Source organism: Ambystoma mexicanum, chromosome 8, assembly GCF_040938575.1.
Source record: "Ambystoma mexicanum isolate Mex_15411 chromosome 8, UKY_AmexF1_1, whole genome shotgun sequence".
NCBI lineage: Eukaryota > Metazoa > Chordata > Amphibia > Caudata > Ambystomatidae > Ambystoma > Ambystoma mexicanum.
In genome coordinates, this window is record NC_090929.1 from 839501089 (window position 1) to 839528609 (window position 27521).

At 42.5% G+C, this 27521-nt stretch overlaps 1 protein-coding gene across 3 annotated transcripts in view; it reads right to left on the reverse strand.

The window, feature by feature from the left end:
- CDH23 (cadherin related 23) overlaps positions 1-27521 on the reverse strand; it is a 3939560-nt gene that overhangs the window by 79510 nt on the left and 3832529 nt on the right. For all 3 annotated transcript variants that reach the window (XM_069610726.1, XM_069610725.1, XM_069610724.1), the window contains 4 exons: positions 22525-22622; positions 14617-14737; positions 8136-8215; positions 224-264 (listed from right to left, as the gene is read on the reverse strand). In XM_069610726.1, the coding sequence (XP_069466827.1) occupies positions 224-264; positions 8136-8215; positions 14617-14737; positions 22525-22622 (340 nt within the window). The remainder of the gene's footprint in view (positions 1-223; positions 265-8135; positions 8216-14616; positions 14738-22524; positions 22623-27521) is intronic.

The window sequence follows — 27521 nt, forward strand, 5'->3', positions numbered from 1 at the left end:
GAGCAAGTGCCCACCGTTTGCCAGGATTGCAAGCCTTTATTGTTTGATTCAGCCCAAGATTCGAGGGAGCTGATTGGCTGAACCTTGCACTCTGGGTACCAATGAATGCTATTTACTATACTACGGAGAACGCTGCTATGCTATTGCTCTCTCACTGTTGCCATGCAAATTCAATGTCAGCACTGCACCCGCTGCATGAAAGTAAGCTGTAAGCGTATCCTACCGGTGGAGCCTGCCACGATTGCTTTTAATTTTCGTTTGTGCCTGCAAAACAAGAACAATTGCAAAAATATGAAACAATCCAAAAGTGAACAATTAGCAGACCTCAGAGCATACAATAGCATTTAGTTTAAAAACAATCTGCCTCTACATCATATTTCAGCAATCATTATCTCCTCAGTAACTCTATATAATACCTTCACACTACATACACAGTCAGCCTTCCCAGTGCCAGTGCCAGGCCCAACACTCCACATTCTTCAAATGTCTCCTACATTGTCCTGAGTAACTATACACATTGCTTGACGATTCAGTTCTGAAGGAAAACATTTAATTTGCGTGGATTATTATTTCTTTTGTACATTGGGATTGAGTCTACCTAAAATTTCAACCCAAAGGTAGTCTAGTGCAGACTATTGTCCCCCCCCCACACCCACACACACACACACACACATACACACACTCAGTTTTGCCTGATCTTGTTCCATGTTTTGAGCAGATGATCTGAGATACTGCAAGGGTATGCATGTCTGGCCAAGTTTTTAGGGGTGGAGGAGCATTGTCCTGTGTGGTTTTGTCGGTGGTCCTGGTACTTTTCAGACCAACCCTTTATTCAATCTCCAACCAGTGGCAGTTTTGAGTATTGGTTGCTATGTTTGAGTGTGAAGCATCCTTTGCATTTTTAGTGGCAGTCTTGCAGTCTCTTGTTGTTATATTACCCATTACTTGGGAGTGAGGGGGCGGGAGATGCTAAGTAGAATATATCTTATAGTCAGACTTTGAATGCCCCCATCAGCAGGTTCATTTGCACGTGGTTTGGGAATGCTCCAGATCTTCCTTTCCTTTCATGAATGGCCACCTCCCGTCTCACTTTGCCTTCACTGTTCGTAGTTGTTCCCATATGCAATGATATTTTCCATATATTGCTGCCAATTTGTTGGGAGATGCGTACCAGCTTTCGTTTCTCTTTTAATAAGGCTGCTCTCTGTCAGGCACAGGCAGGCATTAAGTATTGCCACCTTTCTCTGCACTGTCTGCAAACCTCCAGACCTCTTGTATATATTACACCTTATAAAATAGGCAACTCAATATTCCATCTCTTGGTTTGACCCGGCAAGACCTCTGAACTTGTGCACGACATCTGCAACCCCACTCTGCAACCCCAGCGATGAAGCCTGACAAAAGGGGAAATGGTGCCCACACCAACTCTTAGAAACAAAAATCCCCAGAAGAGACCCACTTTTTTCCAGGCCTTCACCTGCCTCACAACACACTCCTAGTCGCCCCTCTGAAGCCAACAGGTGATTGGTGGTTCCAGAGGGTCACAGCACTGGAACTAAATCACATAATCAAACTTCGCATGGTAGACTTTCCTGGGAAGATGTCAACGTTCAGTGCTTATTTGCTGGCTCACCCACGCCCAGCACTGCTACTCACCCTCGTACTATGACCAATCAGGTGAGAGACTACAATCTAAAGTGCCACCATACAACAACAAAAAGATTTCTTTTCTGCACTGTCATACTTTACTCATGTTAGCTTGCATCTGATGTCTATTACTGCTAATTTGCTCCTTGAGGTCGGGATGCACAGGAATGTTCCCCTCCTGCTCATTTGTGCTGTTACATTCTGTTATTTTCCTGAGTCCACTGGGACTCCCGAATTCGTTGCTCATGGACAACACTTTTCTTCTAATTTTAATTGTTTTTTTGTTGTTGTATATTGCACTTTAATCTAAAGTGCTTTACATAGGAAATATTTACATACATTACTATCATTACCCAGAAAATTGATACTCATTTATCGACCTCCAAAGGATGAAAGGCTGAGTTGGCCTTGCCCGAATCCGAACCTGTGATGTCTGGCTCCTTAGATTGCTGTGTAGGTTGTCTCGCTACTGATTGATTTGCTGCCCCGTTCCTGTATTGTACCCCCTGTTACTCTGCACCCATTAATAGTTGATCTTTTACCTATAACTCGTGAGATGATGCTCCTATTTAATGCTTGGTACACACTTTGCACCCTAATGCCCTTCCCAGTCTCCCACCATAACTGATATAACATACCAATTGATATTTACTTTACTTATTTATTTATATACAGGAGGAACAATGCTCTTTTAATTGCAAAAGAATGTGCAGTAGATAAGAAATCAGATTTGACGGGAAGCAGTGAGCTTCTTACAATAGCATGAGTTTGTGGGATTTTCTGACCAGTTTGTGGAGTAGTGTAAATGGAACAGTCACCAGGGACAAAACACGAGTAAACATACATTGATAAGGACAATGAACATGAACATTTATAATTGCAGGTATGCGGTACGGTCAGCTCTGCACGGGATGTTACCATGATGGGTGAAGTGCTAGAGTGGAGGCAGAGGAAGTGTGGTACAGAGGCAGAGTGGAGGTGAGGGAAATATTTTAGCTAGCAGGCAGATGAGAGGTAGGTTAAGAGGGTAACTCAGAGGCAAGGATGTAGGGTTTTAGTTTGGTTTTGATTAAATCTGTGTGGATGTTTCTTGGATGTCCGGGGGAAGAGAATTCCATGCAAGTGGAGCAGGAAGAGAGAAAGAGAGGAAGCACAGGGAGGGCGAGGAGCCACAAGGGTAGTCGAGGAGGCAGAGCAGAGATTACAAGAAGTCTTGTAGAGTTAGATAGAGGAGGATAGATACAGTGGTGCCTTACCGTGGATAGATTTGTGAACCAGGAGAAGACATTTAAATCTGGCCCTGTTTGCATTGTCAGCCACCCAGCTTTGACGTTACAAGCAAGTAGGTGTGAAGTGAGGGAGTTCAAAGAGAGTCCTGGTAGCAAAGTTAATGATCTTGTTGAGAGGATTGAAAGTATAGTTGGGAAGACCAAAGAGGATCCTGGCACAGTAGTCCAGTTTAGAGAAGACAAGAGTGTTTAAGAGATGCTTCGTGGTGTTGGAAGGAAGGAGGTGCCTGATTTTCCTAATATTTAGGAGGTTGAGACGAGCTGCTGTTCCAGTTTTAGAGATTAAAGTAGAGAAGGTGTGAGAAAGATCAGAGATGACGCAGAGATATGACATCTCTCCACGTGTCACTATACGCCAAACAAAACAACCAGAACCACCATGAAGCGCAGACCCAACATTGCATAAATGGATCTGTTAAACCCACATACTCACACCTGAAGACAAATATTACCCTACTGACCACCTTACATGAGCATATCACTCACATCTCTAAAAATAGGCATCAACCAGATGTGCAACATGTGTGTCCACCTCAGGGTTCACCAATGCAACTCCCAAAAGAACCACACATCAAAAACACCTGGAAGCCTCACCTAAAACCATACCTTTCATACAGTGTCCTTTCTTCAAAACCTACACCCATCAACACAGCCCCAAAGCAATTTTGCACTGCTCACACAGCTCTTACTAATCAAATTCAGCCTATTTTAATGCAGGGACTAAGCACCAAGAGACCATGGGCCTCATTCCGAGTATGGAGGTAGTCATGGCGCTATTTGCACCATGACTACCTCCCATACCGGGACCGGGTTCCGACCGGTAAGTCCCCATTGAAAAATCCATTCCCCATTCTCATTTGAGCCCCCATAGGGCTCAATGGGAATGGGGAAGTAGCTAATAAGGGTACCGCAATTTGCGGTACCGTTATTAGCTCTCTGGTCCCTTAGCGGCTCCCGCCAAGGGCGCCTGGTAAAACCAGGTGCCCATTGCGGGACCCGCTAAGGGACCTCGGAATAGGGTGCAAAGGGATTACCGGCACCAATGTCCTTAACTGTGCCCAGTATCCCTTTGCGCTCACCTCGGAATGAGGCCCCAGTCAATGGTTGCACTTTATAAAACCCATTAACATGAACTAACATAGAAACTAATGTAAGCAATTCAGAAAATGCTGTGCATCGCAAGAGGTAAATGACTTATGGTCAAAAGAATGACGTTTTATCCTTGTGCATCAAATCTATGCTTCTAGTGAAAGAACCCATGCGCAACTGTGTGTCCTTCCAGCAACGCTCTCTGCACATCAAGCTGGAAAACCAGGGAGTGAACTGCAGCACATTCTCATGATAGTTTAATTGGAACAAAAATCCCTGTACCTGATTAATCGTTTTCAAGTATTGTAGTATCTGCATCAGTGAGCCAATCACTGTACATTTCTATTGGAATGTAGTTACATGACTATGAGAATGCATATTGAGGTGCACTGGGCACACTGATCAATGAAGCCCAGGAATGGTTTGCAGGCATGGTTTCTTTGGCAGGGCGGAGAGACAACTAGGGATACATTAGGCACTCATCGGTGCAGCAGGCCAATGAAAAAGTTGTCTACAACAATGTCTATCAATATGTTCTTTAGGGCTTGATCGAACTTGTGTGCAAAGAGGATGTATTTATTTGCACTCCTAGATTGTTTGAGGCCTATTGGTTAGGGTCTAACATTAATCTATCAAAAGTCATCACAGCAGATGTAGATGTATGCCCCTGGTGAATTAATTCATCTTATATAAAGCACCTAATACCAGAGACCAGCCTCTAAGCGTGCGATCGGGATTCAAACCTGCATTGTCTTGCTTCCAAGACAAGCATTGTCCCTGAGATATCCTCTTGGCCTGATGGAGAAAGATGCTAAGGCCAAGAGAAATTCATTAGACACATACATACTCTAAGGAATTGTTTAAAATTGTGCAGGGTCTTTCTTCTGCCCCATCTGACCCAGTTCTTCCTACTCAGGACCTCTCTGATTCCTTGTCCCTTTTCTTTGTGGACAAAATCGTTAAGATCAGGACAAACATTATCCCCACTGCTCTTTCTTCTTCTCTCTCCTCTCTGCTCCTCTCTGTGCCTCTGCCTGTTAGTTCATGGTCTACATGTCCCACGCTCTCTTCTCTTGATGTCTTGACGGCTATATCTAAACTTAAGCCCCTCTCCCCCCAAGATCCTATTCCTCTTGCCATAATTAAAGACATTCTGCCCCTCTTTGTTCATCTGCTGCGTCAAGCTGTGAACATTTCTTTTCACACTGGTGTTATCCTGTCTTCCTTGAAGCATGCAACGGTTATCCCTTTGTTAAAGAAACCTTCTCTGGACCTGAGGATTCTGGCCAATTTCTGCCCTATTTCCCTTCTCCCTTTTCCTATGAAGCTTCTGGAACATTTGGTCTGTCCTTTACTCACCACTATTCTCAAAGAATCTTCCTTCTTCCATTCATCTCAATCTGGTTTTCGTCCGGGCCAGGGAATCAAGTGTCTTGGTCTCTGTCGTGGATGATCTGGCTTGGGCCCAGGACAGGACCAGCCTTAGCGCTTTGCTGCTGCTCAATCTTTCCACTGCCTTTGATACCATCAACCATGGGGTCATGCTAAATTGCCTGATGATGGCATCTTGGGTACCATCCTGGCCTATTTCCCTTCTTTTCTCTCTGACCATTGACTCTTTCTTTCTTTCTTTCTTTCTTTCTTTCTTTCTTTCTTTCTTTCTTTCTTTCTTTCTTTCTTTCTTTCTTTCTTTCTTTCTTTCTTTCTTTCTTTCTTTCTTTCTTTTCCTCACTTGTGGTGTTCCTGAAGGGTGCACCATCTCCCCGGCCTCGTTTAATGCATACATTCAACCTCTCACCAAACTTATTCTGCTATTCATATGCTGACGACACTCAGGTCCTGGTCCACCTCGATTTTTCCATCCTTGAGTCGGCAGCCAGCTTTCCTGTCTGTCTGCAGGTTGTGAGGGAATGGATGCGGAACAACTCGCTCAAGTTGAACGGCAAAAAGACTGAGGTGTTGGTGGTGGGCCCCCCTTCTGCATCTTATTTTTGGATTCCTGATTTCTGGCCATCTTCTCTTTGTCTGTTTCTTATTCCCTTCTCTATTGTAAAAGATCTTAGAGTCAAGCTTTTGTCCTCCCTCACTATGGGGTCACAGATCAGCTCAGTCTGCCAATGGGGCTACTTTCAGCCTAAGCTTCTCCGTCGTGTTCTTCCTTTCATCCCTGTTCATCTTCTTGCTCATGTAGTCTCTGCTCTTGTCACCTCTGTAATTGACTACTGTAACTCTCTGTTTCTTGCCCAGCCGGCCTATATCATACAGAGCCTCCCGGTTCTCTAGAACTCTGCTGTATGCCTCGCTACCGCTACCCCGCGCTGGGCCCACATCTCTCCTATTCTTCGGAGTCTTCCTTGGCTACTGGTAACTAAGCACATCCGCTTTAAGGTCCTCTGTCTGGTTCATTGTGCCCTCTACAGTCAGGTGACCGAATACCTCTGGGCCAAATTTAGGCTCTATGTGCCTGAGCGAGCATTGTGCTAAGCTGAAGTCTGCCTAATTTCTATCCCTGCAGTTAAATTTTGTCAGATTGGGGGTAGCTCCTTTACTGTGGTAGCCGCAGGCCTCTGGAATTCCCTGCCACGCCCCTTCAAAGTAACGGTTAGTCACCTTGCCTTTTGCAAGGTCTTTAAGACCTTTCTTTTCTAGTTCTTTCTTCTGTTCTTTCCCTGCGAAGAGCACCAAGATGCCTTTGGGCGAATGTTGCGCTGTATACGTTTCGGTTACATGCCACTGGCCTATAGGATGTGATTGCTTTTGTATATGCCACTGGTCTATCGGGTATCATTGCTTTTGTATATGCCACTGGTCTATAGGATATGATTGCTTTTGCATATGCCACTGGTATAGGATATGTTTGCTTTTGTAAATGCACTGGTCTGTAGGATATGATTGTTTTGTAGTTGCTTCACACCGTGGCTGCATTTTGTGGTATTTGCGTCATTCTATATCTATACACCTTTCCCTGCAATTTTACACTGTTCGTTTGGCACCCAAACTATTGCTCTACATTTTGCATCGTCCCTGCACCCCACAATGTGTCTGCACCCTTATATTTTGAACACGAACTTCACCTCATGATACGATACATTGCTCGTCTATATGCACACAATCTGCTTCCACTGCCTCTCGTGATAGCCACGGATGTCTTATATGATATGCATAGTTGTATTTAGAGCACTAATTATTATTCACTGTACTCTGATATTTTACACATGGGCTGAGACTCCCAATATATTGCTCTTGTTCTATGTTTTACACAAGACCACACCGTGCGAGGGTGCTGCCCCCTATGATCATACGCCATGAATAATGTTCTCTCCTGGGCAGTGCGATGGAACTGTTTATTCTCATTCAAGTCCAGGCTCCTCGATTTCTGCCAAAGGTGCCTCTTGTTCCTGATCGATATGTTGCTCCAGGATTGCAGCATCTGCTACTCTCCTCCCCATTAACAGTCACGACTTTAGTGCACATTGTGGTAGTATGAGCCTGTTCAATATCTGCTGCCTGAGCAACACCTGACTATTCATTCTCCAACCATAAAGGGCATCAAATCTCACCACACCACCTAACACTCTAGAGTAAATGCCTTGACCACAGCCCCCACAAATCACATGTGTGACCTGATGCACTTCTCCTCACAAACCTAGGCTTGAACCAAAGACACAAACCCAAAGGCAACCCCATATAGCCACAGTGATGGAGTGTACCGCAACAAACACTGGCCGGATACACAAACATGCCTAGCCACATCTGGGAACAGGCTATGTGATAAAAACATCTAGACACTCGCCCCTCACGCAGAGCCCGTTTCCCTGCAATCTGCACGCGTCCACAGAGTAGTAAGCCATCTTAACCTGCTCCCTCTGCTCCTACTAACCAAACCCACACCTTTATTCTGCGAGGTCAAACATGCTAAGAGAGCATGGAATAGCAAGGGTACAGCACATAGCACCCAATAACATGAGTTTGTAATGCAGGAAAGGAGCATTCTTAGTGTTACTAAACCACAGCACAGAGCAACTAAAACTATCACTGGTGCTAACCTATAGCGCATGGACTTCCAATCAATCACACTATGCTTGAGCAGAATGCTAAAAGAATACTCACACTGTCCTGTAGTACCAGTTCATGAGGATGAACAGCATAGCGGCCAGGAACAGGAGAATAGCCAGGATAATAATTGCCATCTAGGAAGAATAACAGAAACGTTAATACAATACACTGAAACGCAAGAGCAGCTCAGAGAAAACCCATTCGCCAATAAAAGGAGCTTTGAATACTCATGCTCAGTGATGGACAGGTGGAGGTTGCTGAGCGTAGAGTCAGAGGTAGAATCTGAGGTAGGTGGGTAAGGGGGGACGAAGGTTGAAGCAAAGGCAGCAGCTGACACTCGTTTCATCAGGCAGAATTTAGTGAACAAGGTTGGGGTGCTTTTTGGGGCGATCAGAGGTCCAAAGGGACCTAGGTGGGAGGAGAGGAGAGAATGGTCTGACCAGGAGAGAGGGGTGACTAGTGGGGGCGCGGGGGAGAGGTCAGAGTGTGTGAGGCCATCCAGAGTGTGTACAGCTGAATGGGTTGGCCCAGAAGGGAGAATGGAGAGGGAAAGAGAGGTGCAGAGGTCAGTGAAGAAAGTGGTTGCAGAGCCAGGGGAGTCCAGTTGGATGTTGAAATCACCCAGGAGGAGGAGGTTGGAGATGGATGAAAGTAAGGAAGAACAGAAATCAGTTGATTCAGAGAGGAAAAGGGTGGCGGTCCCTGGAGACCGGTAAATGGTGGCAATGGTCAGGGTGGAGATGGGAGAGATGACCAACTTGCAAACCAGGCTTTCAAAGGAAGAATAGAGCTGGGCGAGAAGGATGGAAACATTAACCCGCTCTGGGAAGGTGAGTTTGAGGCTTGGAGATGATCTTGAGGCCGTCAGGGAGTAGGGAGTCAAAAGCAGTGACTGAGCTTGCATTGAACCATGTCTCGGTAATAGTGAGAATGTCGAGGTCAATGTCTTCATGAATAAGGCAGATGTCAGCTGAGTGTTGGCTGAGTGGGTGTTAAGAGTCGCCAGATGGAGGAAGTCTCTGCCTATGGAGGTTTTCTGAGGTGGGGGGGGGGGCTTGGTACAACAGTCAGAGGAGGGAGAGAGAGAGAGTAGTAGGGGGAGATACAGGCAAAGGGAGGAAGTTAATGAGAGAAGGCCGGATCCAGTCAAAGAGAAGCAGGTTGGGTTGTGGACACTGAACCAGGATTGTGCCTGTGGGATACACATTAACGAAGCAATGTGAAGATGAGAGCCGGCCAAGATTACTTCCCACTTGGTGCCACTGTTAATGGTAAAGGATGTTGAAGGAGAGAGAGTGGAGATGGGTTGGGGGATCCATAGATCTGGAGAGGGGACAGAGAAGAGGATTTCGGTGAAAGCCTCTCTGGAGGAAGCACTGACATAGGTGTCTGCTATGGGAAGTCCAAGGTTTGCGCTCAAGATGTCTTTTTTGTGCTTTTCCTACCAGACCTCATGAGGGAGGGGGGATAGGTGATAGTGTAGCAGTTAGAGAAGATGGGCATGATGGAGAGAGCCATAGGGGTTGCAGATGTTAGTCGAGGAATGAAAGAAGAGTGGCTGCACAGCACAGTTCTAGCTAAACTCACAAGGTGGCCTAGTAGTAACACAAAGGCACACATGTAATCCAGAAAGGAATAGAATTTCAAGAGATACAAGGTGCACAGATGTAAATGTACACACAACCTAAATTCAATTTTGGTTAAAGGAGGCACAAATGCAATGCAAGTGAAGTGCATAGATGTAAAAGTACACACAGCCTAAATTTGATTTTGGTTAAAGGAGGCATGACTGCCTATGCAAGAGAGGTGCACAGATGTAAAAGTACAAAGCCTAAAATCGATTTCTGGTAGAGACACAACAATTGCAATGCAAGATAGGAGCACAGATGTAAAACTACACACAACCTAAATCTGTATTTTTTGTAACAGGAGCCACAAATGCAGTGCAAGAGGTGCACCGATGTAAAACTACACACAACCTAAATTCGATTTTGGTTAGAGGAGGCACAAATGCAATGTAAGAGAGGTGCACAGATGTAAAACTACACACAACCTAAATTCAATTTTGGTTAGAGGAGGCACAAATGCAATGCAAGAGATGTGCGCAGATGTAAAACTACACACAACCTAAATTCATATTGAGTTAGGTTGAATACTTTGGACATGAGAGAGAAGTGTCTCAATCTTGAGGTGTTTGCGACATCTTAAAAACACGCACCAGCGTTTCAACTAAGGAAACTGCAAAGAATCCAAAATGCTGCAGCACACCTGCTCATTAACCTACCTCCCAGAGAACACAGCCCTACACTAAAAGTCCTCCATTGCCTCTGATTGGTCAACGCACTACCTTTAAAGCCATGTGCATCCCACACCGTGCCATCCACAACACCAGCCTAGAATTCCTTCAAGACAGAATCCAGTGCTATGACCCCTCAAGGAGTCTTAGATCTAGCACACGATATGCCCTAGTGGTCCACTTTACAACTCCTCCAGACTGGGCGGATCCTCGTTCTCCGTCCAAGGGCCGATCATCTGGAACTCCCTACCCCTACACATCTGCAAGATTTAAAATCACCTGAAACTCAGAAAGGCTGTCAAAACATGGATTTGCCCTGCCTCCTCATGAAACCCTCACCGTCTCTAAACTATATCGTTGAATCCAAACACAACAACAGTCCTAGCCACCAATTACAGCACGGATGCCGGCAGCATTCGCAGCGGCTCACCGTGACAAACTATCAACCTCCACGTGCACAACTACACTCCTACCCTTCAATACGCAAGGGTTGCCGGCAGCGTTCACTGAGGCACACTGCAATAAACCTTGTTACTCCCAAGAAAAAAAACACTACTACCCTCCAATATCTCACGAATGCCGGCAGCTTTCGCAGAGGCACTCCATAACAAACTTTCCCCTCCCTTTTGTTTTCTCTCAACCTCTATCATCCTCCCTCAGTCCCCACGCCCCCTCTCCCCCCTCCGGGACTTGCCCTTGCTGGTCAGACTTTCGTTACAGGGAGACCACGAATGGCGAGACCAGCCATCAGCATTGGACAAAGCAAAGAACACTGCAGTCAAACTCATCCAAGAATATGGTACGTACACTACGGTATGTATACCTTACATCACATCTGTAGATACAGGCCGCCCATCCATCCATGCACCATTGGATGTAGCTATGGCTTTGCCATTCTGGTCTAGCAGCACACATAGCTGTCCACACTGAAACCTCTGACATACCTCAACACCTCTGCCACTAGTATACAGAGACAACCAACGAAAATAAAATTTGGTCTAGCAGGGCACAAATTGAATCTTCAGCTATAGCACTCTATCCTAAACCAGCAATAGCGCCCATCCACGTGCCTGACCTTTGGCCTGGTTACTGGAGCCTAGCCAACCACCTAAATCCTAACCTGGCGAAAATGCACACAAGCATCTCTTAATCTAAACTCTTAGAACCTCCTACAAATGGAGTGCTGTCACCAAGGGCGTCCCAATCTCAAAGCGCATCGAAGGCATACGAATGGGGAAAGAGCGCTATATAAATAATGTGTACGTTACAATACAATACAATACTTGCCCAGCGCAGAATGCAGTTGACTTCCTTCTGATAGATTATAGAACAAACCAACCCTACCACATATTTGACGACATGTAAACCACACATAACGTGACTATGCACACCAGCACCACTAAACCACATGTCAAAGCACACACACACACACACACACACACACACACACACACACACACACACACACACACACACACACACACACACACACACACACACACACACACACACACACACACACACACACACACACACACACCATAAGGACATGACTCACAATACCATACAACACTCATCTCACTCCAATATTAAACAATTCACACCACCCCAAAAAACAATTCCAGTTCCATCCTCGCACCCCACCTGAAGTACATACATATTGCAAGCACACTGTATATCACATCAAGAGGCACCCCATCACAATACATCATGCTTCAATGCCCCGCTCAATGCCCTGTTGCATGGCACCAGCCTGTGTTACATCACATCATACTCAAGCATAACACCACACACCATTACATCACACCACATCAGTCACATCACAACACCACGCCATATTTAACCATGTGCCATGGTGTTGCACCACACTGCATCAATCACACCATACATCATCACATTGCACCACACTGTTCTCCTTAGTGCCACAACACTCCCCTTCACACTCTGTCACATCACGCTATCCTCCTGCACATCATATGATGCCCCTTCACATCATCATCACCACCATGTCACTCCATGCTACACCCCATTACACCAAGCCCCACTACACCAAGCCCCACTACATGACACATCACACCTCAAATCTTTGCCTTGTTCCATCAATCTCAGCTTATGCCATTGTCTGTCACTAACCCACATCAGACCAACTCCATCATGTCACACCATGGCCTATCACTGCACACTATATCCGTCACATCACAAACTGCTTCATCACACCATGCACCTCACACTACACATTTCCACTTCACATCACATTGGACTTTGCTGTGATACTGCGTGTCTCCTTTCACAACTCACAATGCCTCATCACACCGCACCCATCCCATCACACCATGCCCTCTAGCACAACACAATTCCATTTTACATCCACTCACACCTTGTAACTCTGGCCATTCCATATCACTTCATACCACAACTGTGTCACCCTACATGATTCCTTTCATACCCAACACCATCAATTAGCACATAATACACTGTACCATGCTTAAGGAAAAACTACACATCTCCATGGAAAGCTCTCCATGATCCTACCATCACACTTAATGATAAATGTAGCTTTGTTCCCACCCAGTGATATTATGTATTGCGTTGGAAAGGAGCACTCATTCTGTTGTGTCATGCTCTAAATCTCAGTAAGGAGGCTCGTATCCCACACAACTGAACCTTCTATAGCCATGTTGGCCTTCACAAATGTTAACCTGTAATACACTCAATCATTCTTAATTCTGCTGAGTCCCACCATCAATCTTGTATGCTTTTTAGAATGCCTGGTATTGTGTGTTGTAAAACACAAATGTGCCTTTGTTCACACATGTTATGACTCAGATTGTAGCCATTAGACTTGGCCTTCCCACAGTCTGTACACTGAAAATCTATGACAATGTCTAACCTCTATGCCACTGAGCCTGCTTCAAGGTCCAAGCATCACCTGGCTGTACATGCATTCACCACTAGCAATTGACTTAGCCAACAACACACCACTGTGCAACTCTGCCCATTCCACCCCAAAACATGATTGTGCTGGCTAGTACTAGTAAGATGTTGACCATGTTACTGCTATGGTATACGACTTTTTCATATAATGTTATGTTCCTGCTTATGTATGATGATGAACAATAACAGAATCCTGATGTTGTCACCCCTCCCCACCACCCCCTTCCACCTCCATCCTTCCAAGGGGTCGTGAGAGTACTTGACTGGACATAAACCCACTACTAGTAACTGTCTCAGCCAATCACAAACCACACTGAATCAGAAACACCACAACACCCAGCATTGTCATGCTGACTAGTACTGGTAAGGACTAGACCACCATTGTTTCTATGATTTGCAATTCTTTCATGCATTGCCATTTTAATGCCTGTTATCTAAGGACACAATTGCCCAAAATGGATTCCAATCTGCAATCTTTGTATGTATTCTGATTGTTTAGGCAATTTTCGGTCTATGGTCTTCCGGATGTCCAGAATATTGTAAAACTGTTCATCCAGGATTACAAGCCCATTCCAATGACAGAGGAGTGTTTTACAAATGGCACATGTCCATCTGAGGACATTACTGCACTGCTCTTTTCATGAATTATAAAGAGATGATCCGCCAGTATATATTGAAGGACTCAGATATCCCATCTGCATGCTTCATGTAGTATCAGTGGAGCCTTTCCAGATGTGCAGTGCAATCTGGCATGTCTGGTGACAGAGGGGCCTTTTCTAGACCTGCACAGATCCCCCATGGAGATCTCCTGTGTGGTATGAGGCGCACATATCTTGAAGGAAAGCCCACAATGTTCCCACTGAGGACCTCTGCGGCAGCAGAGGACACTACTTTAAGTACAAGAGGATTGAACGGAGATGATCTATATGAAACTAGAAGTACACCGAGATCACCTCGAGATGGCCTGTGTGGTATCAGTTGGTGATCCTGTGCAGACCTGCATGTCTAGTTTCTGAGGCCCACTTTCTGGAGTTGCACTGGCTTCATGTGCACACTGGGCTGTGTGGTATCAAAGCGGTCTTGCCTTGTATTATACAGAAAGAGAATTCATGCAGGCTGGGCTGGATGGACTCAGGGAGCTATTTCTGAATTACATTGAGGTCCCGTTGAGATTCAGCTGTTTGCTATTGTAGGGTTGGCTTTGAAGGGTATATGACTCCTTTGCATAGTGGGTTGTGTGATGTCAGAGTGATGTTTAGAGAGCTGTACTAGAGTCTCGTTTGTACTGTGAAGGATAATCCTTACCTGCAGGGCAGAGAGGTCTGCTTCGGCCTGTACCACAGTAGCCGGCTGCACATCCATCACATTGTAGTTGCGGAACAGATTCCGCAACTGCTCCTTATTGGCATCGATCATCTGAATGACTCTAGGGAGAAGGAATAACCATTACCATGCATTAGATTATACAGGTACTGGAGATGGGAATTCATTAAGAGAGATATGTGGTGGGGAAGAAGCTCATACAAGTAGTAAGTATGGAAAGAAGATTTGAATGGAACATTCAGTGATCACTAATAGGTTCAGGTCTTGCTTTGAATCTGGATGCATTTCTCTATTTTATGCTAGGGTTAGATGAACGTGAAATGAGCAAACCAAGAGAGGTATTTCCAGAATCCCACCTCTGCACATGTCACTTGGACTACATACAGTACACATTGGTCAACCAGAAAATGTGCGCCCACCCATTACATTGAGTTAATGAAGACTTTTACCCACAAATGAAAAGTTCAGTAACATAGTAAATATTACAAATAATAGAAACACCTGTCCTAAATATAATTGGATACAATAGCCCGGATTCACAGAAGCGTTTTATAATGGCGCAATCCCATTGGAAAATGTTCTGTGAATGAGGCCCAATATGTCTAGCCCTAGTCATCCGACACGTGTTTTGAACTTCTCGATCTTTCTCGAGGCTGATATGGGGCATAGAGCACTTGACATTTACAAAATGTGAATGGAGAGAAGTTCCAAGCTCATCTTATTCTAGAAGTCCATATCATAGTGCTCTCTTTTTCTTATTGATATGATATTGTGGCCTAAGAATGGTCTAGACTGCTGACTGTATCCTCAATAAAGTACTGCCCTCGAGTACATCAGGTGTATTACTCTGGGTGCAGTAGTCATGAAGTATACTTTCAAGCAAATATTAAGGATGTCCTGTTTGGCATCATCCTGGCACGATCTGCATCTTGCGTGTTAGCCATGTACATATTACATACCCTGTCATGCTATTCATGAATCACATGTGCACGGTTGATGAATGGCCACCTAATCATAAAACAAATAGGAGGAGCGGAACGTGGACGAAAGGGGTCTGCAGTGGGCGACCCAGAGGGAGTCTTTCTATTAATTCTATTGCTGGAGGTGTGGCATTGACTGTAAGTTCGTTCCATCTGAGAAGACTGATTTTATTCTCAATATTGCTTTACCTTCGCATACGCACAAGGTTATGGCACTTGGTGGTGATCAAATGGCTTATTGTGAGGCAGCGACTGCTGGGATTTGATCTCTTTGAGCCGCCAGCTGTGCTTTTGCCACACGGGAGCTGGGGGACTGAAATACCGCTTGGTGGAGTGCGAAGACTTCGTCTGGTTACCATGTTGTAGAAAGCATCATTTGGTTGAAGCGTCTATTTTAGTCCATCTGCCTTCAACTGATTTCCTCATTGCCAGCTTGGCTTCCGGTGTTATAGATCGATTGAATAGCTTGAGCATTTGTCTCAGTACTACTGAGCTCCTGTCTATATAAAATCGGTCCAATTGCACCCGCAATGAAGGATACAAGAAAAGCGAGATACAGCCTTTGTAGTTTGATAGCCCGGCTCTTCAGGCCCGCAAAAGGAGTGTTTTTCCACGTTCAAAAAGGACACAAATGGGCCAGTTCGGCAAACCAATATCATGTTTTTGTTTAGCAAAGTGCCCGTTATCTCCCAAAAGTCTGAAGAGGTCCCAGCCCATTTGATGCCTTCAGAGAGTTGAGAACGGGAGCCCCCAGACTTAACTGCACAGGCGCCCTCTTTGGTTAACTCCTTTACTATTGTCAACAACTGGTCTCTATTAATCTTATGTGAAGATCTACAGAGGAAATCTTTGGGGCCAGACGCCACCACTTTGGCAGAGGTCCCAAAGGTCCTTGCTACAAACCTGTCAGCCCCTGATTTGGGGATATTTGCCTCGGGTAGCAAGGTCATGATTACAGGAGGTAAAGACAGCGCATGCCACAGAGAGGATTGACCTGGCCCGCCTTCCATATGAACGACATTCACAAAGGAACAAATAAAAAATAATGACAATAACAGCTTGCCTTCTTGGGTTAGTTTCGTGGAATCGACACAACATTGTAAAGAACTCCCACAGCAAGGGCAAGTCATTGACAGGCAGATTTCAGAAGCATATACAAATTGTTGAAAGATCCCCAACCAAGTCTAGCCCATTTCCAAATCGAACATGGCTATTACAACTTTTCAGACTAATTCCGGCCTTAAACAAACTGACCTCCACAGACATTTCATCCCTTGAATTGCCGCATGTTGGTAGCCTCACAAACTGGGTTCTGGTGACTATGGCCTCAGCCAAAGTGGCAGAGATGATTTGTCAACATACTAGAGAATTCCCTGAGCTTGGTTTTGAGATGGAAATATTAAGACCCTATACATTGTTGGATGTTGATTATGAACTCAGACTTAAGGGTCTCTTGAGAGGCTCCCATACTGCCAATACCAAAACGGACCAGTTTAGGAACGAAGCCTGAGTCACTGGTACTTGGCTAAACATCTCTCCTACTCTTCATTGACATAAGACTGCCTCATCTACTTCAATACGTCTGACCTCTTGGAATACTCGAGGACACCAAGGACACTGTTCTTTTTTGACAAACAGTGAGGTTCTTGAACAATTGAAGAACGCTAATATATTCTTTCTACAGGAGACTTGGCTGACTAGCGTGCCTGAGCTAAATGGTTATACCTTGCTCTCTAGCTTGCCCAAGATCCCAGTTGCCGGGTGCCCTAAAAGCGGTCTCTGAATGGGTGCTAAGTGAGCATACAAATTGAAGCTACTTTCGGGCAGCGGGTCGCACAGCAATCTCCTTTGTGGGGTTATGTACAATCCCTCCTTTGATAAACGCCCTTCATTAGTGGTCACTCTCTATGATCCCCCTGATGGGAGTTGTACATCTAAACTTAGAAGCCTGGTGAAAAATATCCCGCGGGACTGGTACGTCAAGCATCCTAAGGGTACTATCATCTTAGCGGGAGTTTTTAATGTAGACTGTCTGGTTAAGACAGCTCATTATTTGGGGAGGGATTCCAAGCTACAAAGGGGGAAATTGAGTGTAGATAGGTGTGCTGCACTTTCAGAATCTGATATGCATGTGTTGCTGCAAAAGGATGCGGGCATGGGACCCACTTGGTCTAATGGGGAGCACTCCAGTGGAACCAATTTCATTTTTGTTAATGACATTCTTCAGCAGTGCAATCCGGTTTTGGAAATTCTTCCTATGAACTTAAGTAACCATGCAATCCTCACCAGGGTATTATCTTCTTGTTTTAAGTCCAAGGACAAGCTAATGGTCACCCCTGAGGCAAATTTACAAGGCAACTGGCTCAGATGGATGGCCACTAATATTGGAAAGTTTAATAATACAGTGGCCAACAATGAAAAACCACCAATGGAGATTTTGGTGGTATATGACTGGTCTGGTGAGAATGTTTGGCTGTGTCTCTGGTAGATATCTTCTATGATGTAGATTTAGCCACATATCTGGCATAATCTATGACATGGAAATTGCGAACATGAAGAGGGAAAAAAATAAATCTCTGAGACGAACAAGGAAAAATTACATCTTGGATCTGGCGGAAGAAGTGATTTGTCATATTAGATTTCACTTTAAGCAGTGGTTGTGTAACTATTGACGTGGTACAGCAAAAGCGAATTGGAGTTACAATAATAGACTGATTGCTAAAAATGATTCTAAGAAGTTCTGGCATGTAATCCACATTGCTATGGCTGAATCCACCACAAATGAAATCACTTACATCCCAGAGGGGGGCTGGGCATCCCACATCAAAAACATCTATTGGGATATCAAAGAGGCTCCCGATACAATCGAAAAAAATCAATGATTGGCAAATGGGTGTGGTATCAATTTAAAGAAATAGATTATGAGTCACTCATTTGTAAAATTAAACCTTCCTGGGCTGTAGGGCCTGATGGCATGAGTAATATGGTCATCAAGGATGAGCTATGGCCAATTTACTCTACCCTTCCTTCACACATGAGTGTGAAACTGGCATAATACCAGAGACATCGGCTCATTCAGTATTGGTCATGGTACATAAAACAGGCCAGTGAGACATTCCCATGAATTATCGAATGCTCGCCATTTTGGGCAGGTCATTAAAAATCTTTGCAAGCTTATTGTTAGAACTGTTTTCAACTTGGTCTGAAGGGAGGGGTCTCCTCCACTTCTTCCTAAAACCAGTTTGGGTGAACTATAATACCACCCACCCGATTTGGGTCACACAGACACTCATCTCAGACACCTGGCATTAGCAAGATTCTCAATTGTATGTATGTTTTGTGGATTACTCGGGTGCCTTCGACAGTGTCATACAAAGTAGACCCTGGTCGAAGCTAAGCACTTGGAGCATGGATCCCTCACTGCTTTATTTCCTTAAGTTATTATATTCTGACACCAAAATTAGAATTTGCCTATCTCAGGAGGGTGATCTTTCTGACTTTTACCCAACCAATAAAGGATTGAAACAGTGCTGCATTCTAGCACCTCTGTTTTACAAAGTATATGTTTCCGAGTTCCATAAACATTTGGACTTGGTCGGTAATAATCACCCTCCTAGTTATGGTCATAGAAAGGTACATTGTCTCACTTATGCAGACAATACGGCTATTTGTGCCAGAATGCTTGGTGTTCCATCTGTGGCGGACGTTATGAACAAATAGAGATCGTATAGGCTCTGTTTGCTATGAAGCAACAGTCATGTGGTTTTGACCTAACAGCTGGTACGCCTGTGATAGAAAGACACTGGAGTCCGGATTCGAAACCTGCTCAGCGCTTATATTGAATAAGAATACACCCATCTTTGTTGGCGAGGCAAGGAACCTAGGAGTTCTCGTGCTGTTTATTAGCCATCCATAGAAGTGAACATTCCACGATCAGTTGGAATTTGGCAAAGTGTGCAATTTGATGGCACGACACAGATGAGATACCATCTAGAGGTTTTAACAGGCATTGCATTTGTTATGCCCTGACCCTGCACACAACGTGTTGAAGAAACTTACATCTTAAAAAGAATCCCCTGAAGAATGTTCAACCGTTTTGGTGACAAGAATAGAAACATGTCGGGAGATTTAGTATAGAAGACACTTTTAGAGTGCCTAGTTCTTATTTATTGTCATCTGTGTCTGGTATTTGTTATATGTTGTTTTATACTGTTCAAGTGAAAAATGTATGGAGCTATTGTCCACGCTCTGATGTAATAGGGTCTATTTTTATAATGAATTTATTGTGATATGAATAAATGGAATTGATTTGAATATTTAGATTTGAGTACCATGTCCATTCTTTCAGGACAATTAGTACTAGGAGGAACGACAACCGAACACTGTTTTTGAGAGATTTGCTGTTTAGTATTGAGTGTATCTATCTCTTTCCTTACACATACAACCCCTTTTAAATCAGTGCTAGACAGGTTTGGGAAATATCTCCATATACCATTCCTACCTGAACGCCCTCCCTGTGCTGCAGTTATCACTATGCCTTAAAAAGTAGTCGGGAGAACCCCAAACTTGCCCATAAGGGACTAAGAATGCATTATCTGGGGCCCTGCACTTTACATAAAAACCTGCAGGTCAAGACTCGTTGGTAGCTCTCAATACAGACAAAAATATAAAATCTGCAAATCAGTGTTTGCTAAATGTACGTGCAGTTTGTAATATTTTTGGAGCTGGACTGCTGGGTGGAAGGAAAGCTTGTCTAGTCAACATTTGCGGGTCAACATTCGCGTATAATGCCCCTTTTGATGGACTGAGTGGCACTTTAAGTGTACTATTGAGGTGTTTGGTTTGTGGAATGGTACATGTATTTTTGCGGATGCTACAAAGCAATGTTCCTGATGTGGATGATGCTAAGTTGGAAGCTCGGACCCCATATTGATGAGTCACCTTGATTGCGTGATCAGCTGATAAACTCATTCGTCTTTCTATGGTACACACTGCAATCTGAATATACACTTAGAGCTTAGACAAGTGGGTGAATTCAATAATATTCATGCCATTGACCTCAGAAGGAGAAAAGCCTGAGTACCAGCATCCTCGAGTGTTGATCACCACAGTAATTCCCTACTGCCATATACTATCTTGCTTTTCTGCCATCCTTCCATAGCCTTTCACTTGAGGGGAGGCATGTGTCACTACACTTGCCTCTGTGTGGGACCCTTCTTCAAAGGGCATGCTGTGGTCTTTTGTTGGTGTGGTACTTTGTTCACGTAGGGTTTTTCCTAGTGTGTCAACGAAAATCAGGGTGTGGCTGTAGACGTTTCTTTGCAAATGGGAGTTGCCACTTCGAAGGTTATCCTCTGTGCATTTATCTGTGTGTTTCTGATCAGAGTGAGTTTGATGCCAGTGCAGACGTGGGTGATAACCCTGCTGAGTGTGATGGCTTCTCTGTCTAGCTGTGACCCTGTGTGTGGTGTGTGGGAGCAAAGTGCTGTATCCCATCTTTGGCTCTGCGTGTGTGTGTGTGTGTGCCCAAGGAAAGTGTTGCACCCTGTCTCTGGTTGTGTCTGGGTAAAAGAGGGAGGTGTTGTATAATGAGAATGGTTGATGATGTGGGATAGCGATAAGGCTGTACGGTGCAGAGTGGAATGTTGAGAAAAAATATTTTAAAAATGATTTAAGCCTGTGATTTTAAGGTTACAAACAAAGATCTTTCAACACTTTAAGCCTTCACACTAGCCACATCTTCATCTAAAACTAGTTTGTTCCAGCAGCATACAACAGGTAACTAAGGAAAACGCTTTCACTGGTGCATATCTAAGACCCACTCTTCAAAGACCGTGGGAACGAAAAACAACTACATTCTCAAAAATCAGACAATTCGGGGGTGAACCTTATTTGTGAAATTTACGGACATTTCAGTGAGCACTGACTCCACCTGGTTTTATTCAAAATTGGGAAATTATTTTTCAAAATGGAAAATAAGGTTTTATCCAAAAATTATACCTGCTTTAATATCCTGAGCACCATTGACTGAGCTGACCTTTCAAAGAGTTATTTTACTTTATACATTTGTGATGACTACATTTGTCAGTAACTACGTCTCCCACAATTTACACAAGTCAAATTGATAACATCCAAATTAAGCTGCATGCATCTGCAGGAATTCTTTTTCTATGAAAAGAGAATATCTGGGATTCCTGCCATCTGCCACTGTTAAACAGTATTAGTTATCTACTGGATTGTGAGACTATGAAGTTTAAACATCTTTTGTGTCCTTTGATATTTTAGATCAAAGTAGGCAACCTGTCTCACTCTGTTTTGGCCTGTGACTCTCATAATCCCTCATCATTGACTTTACTAGTTAGGATTTATGGGAATTGGAGGACAAAAAATCTGGAGGGCTGCAGGTTGTAGCTCAAATCTTGTGAGCTCTCAAAAAATAAATGCTGATGCTAGAACACACCACTATTCACACCAACAGTGCCATACATCTTGCTCCTAGATACAGATGTTATAGGGATATTAAGGGATTTGCCAATATATTAATGCTAAAGGTATTTATACCTCATACCTTCACCACCGGAGTGGTCCCCAGGCAGGCGATGCTTCAAAAAGAACAGATTGCATGGGGCCGATTCCAGCGCATATCAGTTTTCATATGTGACTGTCTCTGCCTGAATATTCTTTGAGAGGCTTCCTGGTTGGGAAATATTCCAATTGACTTGTAGGCCTGCCCACCTCTGATACCCCCAAGTTAGGGAAAAATTGTGAAGCACACGAGAATGAAGGTGAATACTAAAACACTGCACTTATTATAACTGCTAAGCTATGTTAAAAATGTGCAGAACAATCTCATACATAAGTTACTGTTCTTCCCAACAATAACCATAAAACCTTTGGAGGCGTGTCTTACTTCTCCACATCCAGAATCTGGTTGGTGTCTCGATTCACAACATGGAACAGCATGTCTGTCTGAGCGAAATTCACACGTCCCTTCTTGTCTACGTGGAACTGTGGGAGAAGATGTTGCACTTGGTGATTTAGCATGAACATTGTGAAAAAAAACATGTAGCATGCAGAAAAAAACATGTAACAGTTTCAGTATATCAACCAAGGGCTGCCATATTATATGTTCTCTGGCATCTGCATCACTCAGCATTAAATCCTACCAAAATGCATGACATCGAAGCCCCAGATGTCTTTTCAAGAAAATGGGCTTTATTATTCTCTGAACAAGGCTCAGTTAATTCTATGACTGTTTAAGGGGAGGGAATACATATATACTGTTCATATGAACTGTAGACAAAGGGTATGAGTTTTACAGTTTGTACATTTCACAATTAACATCTAAAAACTCACATCAAAGGCAATTCACAGCTGACTTTAAGGTCTCAGGGCTAAATTTGATGTCAGTTTTAAGGAGATGGAATAAAAATACACATTTCATACAAACTATACCAAGAGGCAAATGAGTTTCACAGTTCATGAATTACAATGCAGTTTACATCTAAAAAAAATCACATAATCATGGCTAATATTGATATTAGTTTTCAGAAGATGCAATAAATGCAGATTTTTCACACAAACTGTAATTTACATCTTTTGAAAACTGACAGTAAAGTCAAAGCTTACATTGATGTATGTTTTCAGGAGTTATACATTACATACAAGTACACATTGGAGAAGTCAAAGTCGCTGCTCATACATATGAAAAACGCACATTAAAGTTAAAGTTGAATTTAATGTGAGCTTTCATACGACTAGAAAGCATACAATGCATGAGCAGAATGGAGGTGCATTTTACATTAAAACCGTACACATAATTTTGTGATATTAACATTGTGTATATGAACACTAATAACACAAACTCTTACTATGCACCCTCTTACAACACACACTCCTATGACACCCGCTTATATAACATGCTCTCCTATGATATGTGCGCCTATCACACACCCTCCTATGACACCTGCTCCTACATACATACATACATCCTATGACAGGCAAACTCTTATAAAACATACTCTTTTAACTTTTGCAAACAAAGATGAATTTATTTGAAAACAAATCATTTTCACAAAAGAGTTAAGGTTAAATGAACAAAAACGTAAACTCTACAAACAGAAATAATAACGTTAAGGTAACAACATAATAAATGTTAATAAATTCAAAAATATGATTATATTAAAATCAAATATCATGGTAACCTTAACTCGTGCACACACTTAAAAGCACGCAATATTACCATACAATTTTAACAAATTCACACATAAAACCAAGTAATTGTATATAATGTAAAATCATTCAAAAGTACATAAATGTAGACCGATCATTAATGTTAAAACAAAGTGCAACATATGTTTGTAATATGAAATGACTAAATAACAAACTTAAAATATAATATACACAAGCATAATTCTTAGAAAATTTCAATATAAAAAATGCACACCCTATTAAAAAATAACTCTCCAATAATAAAATATACATAAGCATCGACATGTCATACTTTACATATACAACAATATCAATTACCAAGGTACATGCCTCATTGTAAAGACAATATATACACAGAATGTATATTAATTACTCCATGTATTCAACTGCAAACATGTAATGTGTGCTAAATTAAAATGATTAAATAATGCAAACTATGAATACTAACAAAAGCAGCACAAATGTAATACACAATGAAAACATCAATACATAAAAACAGTTCAACATTTTTTTATTAAAAACAAATACTCACACAATATATCACATCACTTTCACTATAAAGCAATTTAGAGCAAAAATAAAAAAAAACAGGGTGAGTTAAGGTTACCATGAAATTTGATTTTAATCTGATAATTTTTTAATGTATTCATAAAATGTACTAATGTTGTTACCTTAACATTATTATTTCTGATGTTTGTAGACTTTAAGTTTTTGTTGGTTTAACGTTAACTCTTTTGCACATTTGTTCAGATTATATATATATATATATATATATCGAATGTAGTTTCTTTTCAAGCACTAGTCACTTTATATTTTTTCCATCCTATGGTTGAACGTTGAAAAACCAAACTGCAGGTGTATATATCCATCCCACAAATGTCATCCAAAAGTGCAAGCACCCTATTTTATGCAAGCTTTGCATACAACTGTATAAAAAAACAAAATATTTCGTCTCCCCATCTCTCTCCCTTAGCACATTATAATACAATATATTGAATACCACTTTGCCCAAAAACATAAAAAAATGGTTTTATCAAATCAAAATGTATCTAGTGAGAAAAGACTCACCAAACATGGCCGCCATTAAAAGGCAAACAGGAATGGTATAAGTATAGGTCTGGTGGTAACAACACAGGAAAGGGATCTAAGCCAGACAGGAAATGTAATATAACCCTTTGTAAACATGTTGTCAGTTATAATCTGTCGGTTATAATCCGACGAAGCCCAGTTTGGGGTGAAACGCGTTATTGTGATTTTTTCACGGGTGTGCTCTTGAATGGCCACCCCAAAGAATAAAGGACGTTTTATCAATGGAGAATGCACAACAGTGTGGTGTAATTTTTTTTTAAATGCAAGATGGAGGAGTGCCGCTGTGAGCTGCTATTTTTGCTTTTGACGTTTAACGTGTGCCCAACACGTATACAGCAGGCCCCCGTGCGGACTTAACCTGAAGTCAATAATGAGGCTGGGCGCAATGCCAATAGTTTTGGGAAACCAGATTTTTATACGCCAGAGGATCCACGGCAAAGCAGCCGCCCATTTGAATTAGTGCCAGAAAATGAAGCAATAACGTGACAGCATTGCGGTTAACCACGGGCAGTTGGCTGCCATCTCTTCAACTTTTGAGTCAGAGGATCCATGGGAGGAAGATACGCGGTGAGTTCTAAACCCTACTAACCTTTGATAATCATACCGCACGCAATACAAACAATGTAAAATACATCGGTCACGCTGGCATTAGAACAAAAGATATTCCAAAGGTAACACAGCCTAATAAGCCCATCTAAAAAAGCAATGGTGTGCAAGCATTTCTTTTAAAGTACACCACTTGTGCAGCCAGTGTCCCAAATACGAATACAGGTGTTTCAAAATGGTGGACAAAGAAAGTAGGCGGGATGCAGAAGCTTCTGCCTTATTCAGTGAGGCTATAAAACCAAAAATGATGAAACAAATGCAATGTGGACAATCAAAAACCATCCAACAAACGATGTTCACATTAGAGAAACTACACTAAAAAGAAACAAATAAGTGGTGGGAAATTAAGTCCCTTCAAAATTACATAGACAATCAAAGAATCCCAAGAGGCTTGAGAATTTTGACCATTCCTACATATGAAGACCCAGACCCCGAAATGTTGCAAGAATGGAGAGAAGCTACAAATGAATGTTCATTTAAAATGCTCCACACATTAGTCAAATATGCTAAAAGTGACAGAGCAAAAGCACTAAAAGACATAGAAGAATTGGAAACAGTAGTCTACCCGGGAGGAAATGCAAGCACTGCCAAAGATTTAAAAGTATATATGGACAAAAATATCTCCAAATATGAGGAAGAGATTAAAGAAAGAAAACAAAGAAAATTTATAAGAGATAAAGAAGAATATGCAACAGGACGGATCTATACTTTTGTCAAGAAATATGATACAATAAGGAAAGGCATTCAAACACAGGAGCAGTTGCAAACACCAGAAATCTCAGAGGGAGACTCGGAAACCGAAAACAGTGCAGGCTCCTCGACAGACTCATCCATATAAAGCAACAATGATGAGGCACCTCCAAGGTTGAATTTTTTAGAAGAAATAAGGTTGCTACACCAACTGGGCAAAACAACACAAGGAAGAGGACAAAACAGGAACAAACACAATCCCACCACTTAAACAAGAGGAAGAGCAGGTGAGAGAGAAGAGGACAAAGGAAAAACCAAAAAGAGAAGTCAATCAACAGGCCATCAGATGCGCTCTGGGAAAACCAGGAAGTAACCTCAACAGACCAAAAACTTAAAGTAGTCAATTTGTCAAAGAAAGAACTAAGTAGTATGAAGCAAAGGTACTTGAAAAAGGATTATTTTTTTTGTCTGGAGTACAATTACAACTATACACAATCTCAAATTGATTTACATTGCTTCATTCGAAAATTAAGATTGGTGAAATATTTTGCAAACAGTGATAAAACAAAAGTTAGGACAGAGAACAATAAAGCACCGTCCAAACTGACAGTTAATGATATCCTAATGCTGAACACGCTTGAAGCTTTTATATGGAAAATGATGATGGACCCAATGACAGCAATCCTGAACAAGATCAATGGACTACACAAGTATCAGCCAATTTAACAAAAGATATAATACCTTTCTGTAATCTTAAAAAGAAATCAAAGTTTAGTCCTCAAGTCCATAATACACCTAATATTGATCTATTTGAAGATCTGATTATAGAGGAAATTAAACAACTAGCCTCCCATCCAAACAGAACCAACCATAATGTAACAAAAGAAGAGCAACAATCTATAAAAAAAACTACAAATGGATGATTCGATAGTAATAAGAACTGCGGACAAGGGAGGTAATGTGGCAGTCTTAAATTCAGAAGACTACACAAGAGGAGCTCTATGTCAACTGAGAAATAATGATAACTATCAGAAACTTTCAAAGGACCCATATAAGGACTACAAAATTGAATATGACAAAAAACTAAACAATTGGTTTGAAGCAGATTTGATTTCTTGGAATGACAAAAAATATTTAACAAAGGATTATCCGACAACACCTATTATCCATTTCATTCCTAAACTACACAAATCTGCTACCAGACCCCCTAGCAGGCTGATAGTTACATCCATTGACTCTCTCTTAGAGAATACTTCCAAATACCTGGATAGATTTTTGTTTCCCCTTGTAAAAACTCTACCATCGTATACA